Source organism: Macrobrachium rosenbergii, chromosome 53, assembly GCF_040412425.1.
Source record: "Macrobrachium rosenbergii isolate ZJJX-2024 chromosome 53, ASM4041242v1, whole genome shotgun sequence".
Lineage (NCBI taxonomy): Eukaryota > Metazoa > Arthropoda > Malacostraca > Decapoda > Palaemonidae > Macrobrachium > Macrobrachium rosenbergii.
In genome coordinates this window covers 39,834,452-39,839,451 of record NC_089793.1, presented here as the reverse complement: position 1 = coordinate 39,839,451, position 5,000 = coordinate 39,834,452, and the positions used below count along the sequence as shown (strand labels likewise).

The 5,000-nt window shown below is 39.2% G+C and overlaps 1 protein-coding gene across 1 annotated transcript in view; it reads right to left on the bottom strand.

Annotated features, from left to right (window-relative positions):
• Window positions 1–5,000, bottom strand: part of LOC136834411 (uncharacterized) — a 15,800-nt gene that overhangs the window by 10,200 nt on the left and 600 nt on the right. The window contains exon 1 of the mRNA XM_067096970.1: window positions 3,747–5,000. This exon is cut by the window's right edge and continues 600 nt beyond it. Within this exon, the coding sequence (XP_066953071.1) occupies window positions 3,747–5,000 (1,254 nt within the window). The remainder of the gene's footprint in view (window positions 1–3,746) is intronic.

The window sequence follows — 5,000 nt, the reverse complement described above, 5'->3', positions numbered from 1 at the left end:
TATTTCCCGAGTATTTTTAAGTTTCGCCTTTTATTTCATCTGTTTCATTTGGTTGATGTCGTTACATGCAGCTAGTTTTCATTTCTTTTTCCAAATTCCTCTTTCTCTCTGTCTCTCTCTCTTTTCTCTCTCTCTTTTACATGCCTTCCCACATTTGTAGGAATGATTCATAGAATGGATTTGTAAATGCTCTCTCTCTCTCTCTCTCTCTCTCTCTCTCTCTCTCTCTCTCTTCTCTCTCTTTCTCTTTCATCCATTTTAGTATGTTTTCCTGCTAGTATTTGAATAATTAGCTACCTGTGATATGATATTTATTTAAGTATCTCTCTCTCTCTCTCTCTCTCTCTCTCTCTCTCTCTCTCTCTCATGAGTGATTCTAACACGTGCTCACAGATTAGCGTGGATAATGTTATGAAACACAAAAGTATCTCTCTCTCTCTCTCTCTCTCTCTCTCATCATTTATCTATTTTAACAGGCATTCCTGTTACTATTTAGATAATTACCTGTGATATATTTATACGGCTCTCTCTCTCTCTCTCTCTCTCTCTCTCTCTCTCTCTCTCTCTCTCTCTCTCTCTCTCTCTCTTCGTTTTCGACTCTAGGACGGGACGAGGAGGGAGAGAGGGGCGTGTTCCTTAAATATACAGTGTGCCTGTATTGACCCAGGTAGGGAATTACGTGTCTACTTGTTAAACAACTGTTGTGTGTCGCAGCTTGGGTGGAGAGCGAGAGCAAGAGAGATGAAGAGAGGAAAACAAAGCGTAAATGACCATAGCTCCTTCAAAAACAGGATATCATGGGGGGATGAAACTATCTCTCTCTCTCTCTCTCTCTCTCTCTCTCTCTCTCTCTCTCTCTCTCACACACATTACGTAGGTTATAACTAATCTGTTCCAAGTTAATGATCTTTTAGGCGTGTTTCATAGAATGTTTCCTAGTTTTCAGTACTGCTGATGACAACAGGACTCTACTGTATATTGGCAGCTTATAATTCACGTCGATGGAACTTGCTCCGATTCCACGATTATCAGAAAGCGGGGTGAATGGATAATCGACAATTAACGATTTCGGTGAAATTTTCGTTGCAAACATTCTGAAATCTTAAATTTACCGTTTTGATTTGCGCAACTTTCTTCGTGTTATTATTATTATTATTATTATTATTATTATTATTATTATTATTATTATTATTATTATTTTAGTGTTTGTGGTGGTGTAATTTATATTAGTAATTTCCATGTTCCCGATTATATGCAATATCGGCTGGAATACCATTCAGTTGAAATTTTTTTTACTTTGATTACATAATATTTCCTAAAAATACTCAGAGTTCTTATTCTAAAGGATTGTTTTAGCGTTAATGAATTGTAAATTACAATAACTGTTGTTTTTTTTTGTATTTTTATTTAAGGCATGTATCTAGTGTTAAACATTTTATATTACCTTTAAAAAGCGAAATGGTTGACGAATTGACTGAATAAAACCATTTCTTCAAAGTTAGACTTTTTTTATAAGTTACGTCTTTATGTCTGTGTATTTGCTTAATAGATGATAAAAAGCTCTTTTAAACGCAGGTGGTATGGATTCTGAAACCTGATATAATGTCCTTTTATAACCCTGATCGGAATGTCATTTGTCAGTATCGTTTTACACTCATTTTCTTGGCACTTTCCTTCTTTATTTCAAACCACTTAGTTTTTAGAAGTAAATGTTACGGAGTTGTTTTTTTAAGCGAATTTGAAATTCTAATTGTTTTATCATGATGATGATGATGATGATGAGGATCCTAAATAAATTAGCTAACGTTGCATATATGTTGATAATGATGAGATTAAAGGGTTTATTATTATTATTATTATTATTATTATTATTATTATTATTATTATTATTATTATTATTATTAATTTCAAGTATTTTTTTAACAATTCAGAATTCTTTAGATTCCGAGAACCACTGACGAAGTGGGACGGCAGATCTCGAAAGCTCAAGAATTCTGGATTATTGTAAAAATATATTTCAAAGATCTTAGAGGAAAAAAAGTATCTTTTGTCCCATGTATTATTATTATTATTATTATTATTATTATTATTATTATTATTATTATTATTATTATTATTTTGAAACTCTCCATTTCAGTCTTGTAAGAGCAATAGGAAAACGGAATCGCCACCTTTTACAGAATGACGCCAGATAACTATTTCACTCAACCAGTTATTGGATAAGGAATTACCAGCTGATCTCAATAGTCGAGGCTGTTAGGTACTTCACCTCCTTCCCGAGAAAGCATTTATAAAACGTTCATAAAATAAGTAGCAAATGTTTACGAAACCTGAGAATTTTATTGCAGTCCAGATTATTTATTTCTGGTAGCTGGGATATCAGTCGTTGCGAGACACCGGTTTGCATTAATAAAACATTTAATTAAATTTTAGTCGTAGAATAGTCCTTCTGGGATTTACAGTTGTGAAGATTTTGTGTTTAAGGACTATGAGAGCTCAATGTTGGAACGTAAGTCTATGTTTACATTTTGCACGTGCATTATGTATTTATGTATTGCAGTGGATGGTTGGATGCCTGGTATACGCAGAGATGTTTGTCTGTTAATGTGCTTATACTTAAGAATTATAGTGTGCAGTGAGAAACTGTGATATATGCGCTGTCTAGATTTTAAAGAGTGTGTGTATATGCAGTAGAAATTTATGGGTATGTGCACACAGGGGTATCTGTATGTATTAATGTAAGAGAATGAATGGCCATATCTGCAACATGTGGATGTCAGGCTTTCAAAAATACCTCATAAGTTAATAGACTCAAAAATAGAAAATCATCAATCATATATTTTTTTCTAATTTTGAATGAGTGACAGGGTCACTTATCAGTACTTTTTCTGTCTCTGCGTAACCCCTCATTGGTGAAGCAATTACCGTAAGCTGTCATTAAGATATATGTTAATCATCACGTCATTTTTTTAAAACTAGTCATATTATTATAAAAACTCTTAATTAAAAGGCCTGAAAGTCCTGCTACCCAGATACTTTTCTGTTTTAATACTGGGAGGGTCTTACGCCCTACACGAGATTCTTTATAAACGAGAATTTGTAATACGGTTTTTGTTTTTCAGTACAAAAGCCAATGGCTAAACAGCCTTGTGTCCTTATCTAGGTCAGGCCCGAATACAGCAGTTATTAAAAAGGTTTATAATAGAGGGCCGGTCTTAAAACCGAAGATCGTGATTGGTTAAGAATAATGCTAATGTATTTATAGTGATAATACATTATTTTATTTTTTGCATTGTAGATGTGCCATTGTATCGAAATTAGGTATCATATTAGCATTTTTATTGCTGTATATATTTTTCTGTTACAATGTCACTAATAGTTTTGAAAAGAAAAATAATAGATAGCTATAAGATATTAGATTGATAATGTGAACATTGCTGAAATGAATTTTGTATCGGTAAAAAGTTTGCATTACGATATATCATGTGGAAAAATGTTGACCATCACTCTGTTGTTTAAATCGCGTAAATTATCCAACTGTAGGTATGTTTGCTCTCTTAAATTATGAATTAACCGAGAAAATTTTAAGCGACCAAATAAAAGGCTATTGAAAAATTATAGAATACCATATATTGTACATGCAGCTCAACATTTGTATTACTGTTTGCCTTCATGTGTGTGGTCTTATACTTTGAACTGATGTCGGATTTTATATATCAGTAATAATAATGAAAATAAATAATGACCTTAAGTTTGGCCAGAGCAATACTCGAAGCGTCTGATAGAGCAGCCAAAGATTCCTTTGAAGGAACCGTTACTGCGGGCAACGCCAATTCCTCCAAGTGAGGGCAGTTACCAGCCACCGTCCCAAGGTCCACCTCGAAGTAGACGTCCCCCTCCACCCTCAATGTTAGGAGCTGGGACCCAGCGGCCCAAGAGAACTCGTAGAGAGCCGTCGGAGACAGCATGAAGGGCTCCCGCACCGTCAGTCTCAGGTGCTTCAGGCCTCCTATGAGTCGCAGATCGTTGAGGGTCGTCCCGGGGAAGTTGATGGTCGCGTTTATGGAGGACAGCAAAGGGCACACCCGCCGGAGGAGCTGAAGGTTCCCCACTGTCACGCATCTCACGTTGACCTCCTCCAGGGCCGTGACTAACGAGTCATCACTTAATTCGTCCATTGTCTTGAGTGCCTCGATGACGTCCATCGATCCCATGCTCGCTAACCCTGGCACTCGGCTCAGTAGGGCACAGATACCCTCAATGGTCACGCTGGTTGCCCCGACGTCTATGTGGCGCATGCGCACTTCCGTGTTTTCTCCCTCTCCCCAGCGCAGATTGACGATGAGTCTGTTCATGCCTTCGTCGGTGACCCCTGCGGAGCCAGACACATCGAGATGACTTATGTGTCGACAGTGCCTCGTCAGGAGGACGACTGCGTCATCGGAAGCATCGACGAGCCGCACCTTCCGCAGGTTCCTGCAGGTGCGGCACAGGTCGGTGAAGACCCTCCGGACGGCATCCGTCAGGAGAGGCGGCATCGTCAGCACAAGGTGCGCGAGACCATCGCCGTTACGCAGTAGGAGTTCAACGTCGAGGGGCCAGTCGATCCCATCTGGTCCAGGGCGTGGGAGCGTAAGGTAAACAGGCTCCACCACATTCAGCTCAGGTGTTAACAACACCAGGGCCCGGTTTATGGCCGCTAATTCGCGGCTGCCGTGTCGAAGGTGAAGACCCCCTGCCTTGAGGGCGTTGTGTATCATCATGGCGCGCAACTCTCGCGGGAGGTCCTCTAGAAATCTTTGGACAGCGAACACCAAGGGCTTAGGCATGTCCCTCCGAAGGACGTACTGTATACGCTCCAGCCAGAATTTGCTGCACATCTGTTTGAGAGAAATAACGGTGGGGGGCACCGTCGGAGGGGGTTCGGGTTTGTGAGGCGCTAAGGGCATCGCCTCCTGGTGTCGAGCGAGTGCCAAGGGAAGTCGCGGTAAGGGCATGTT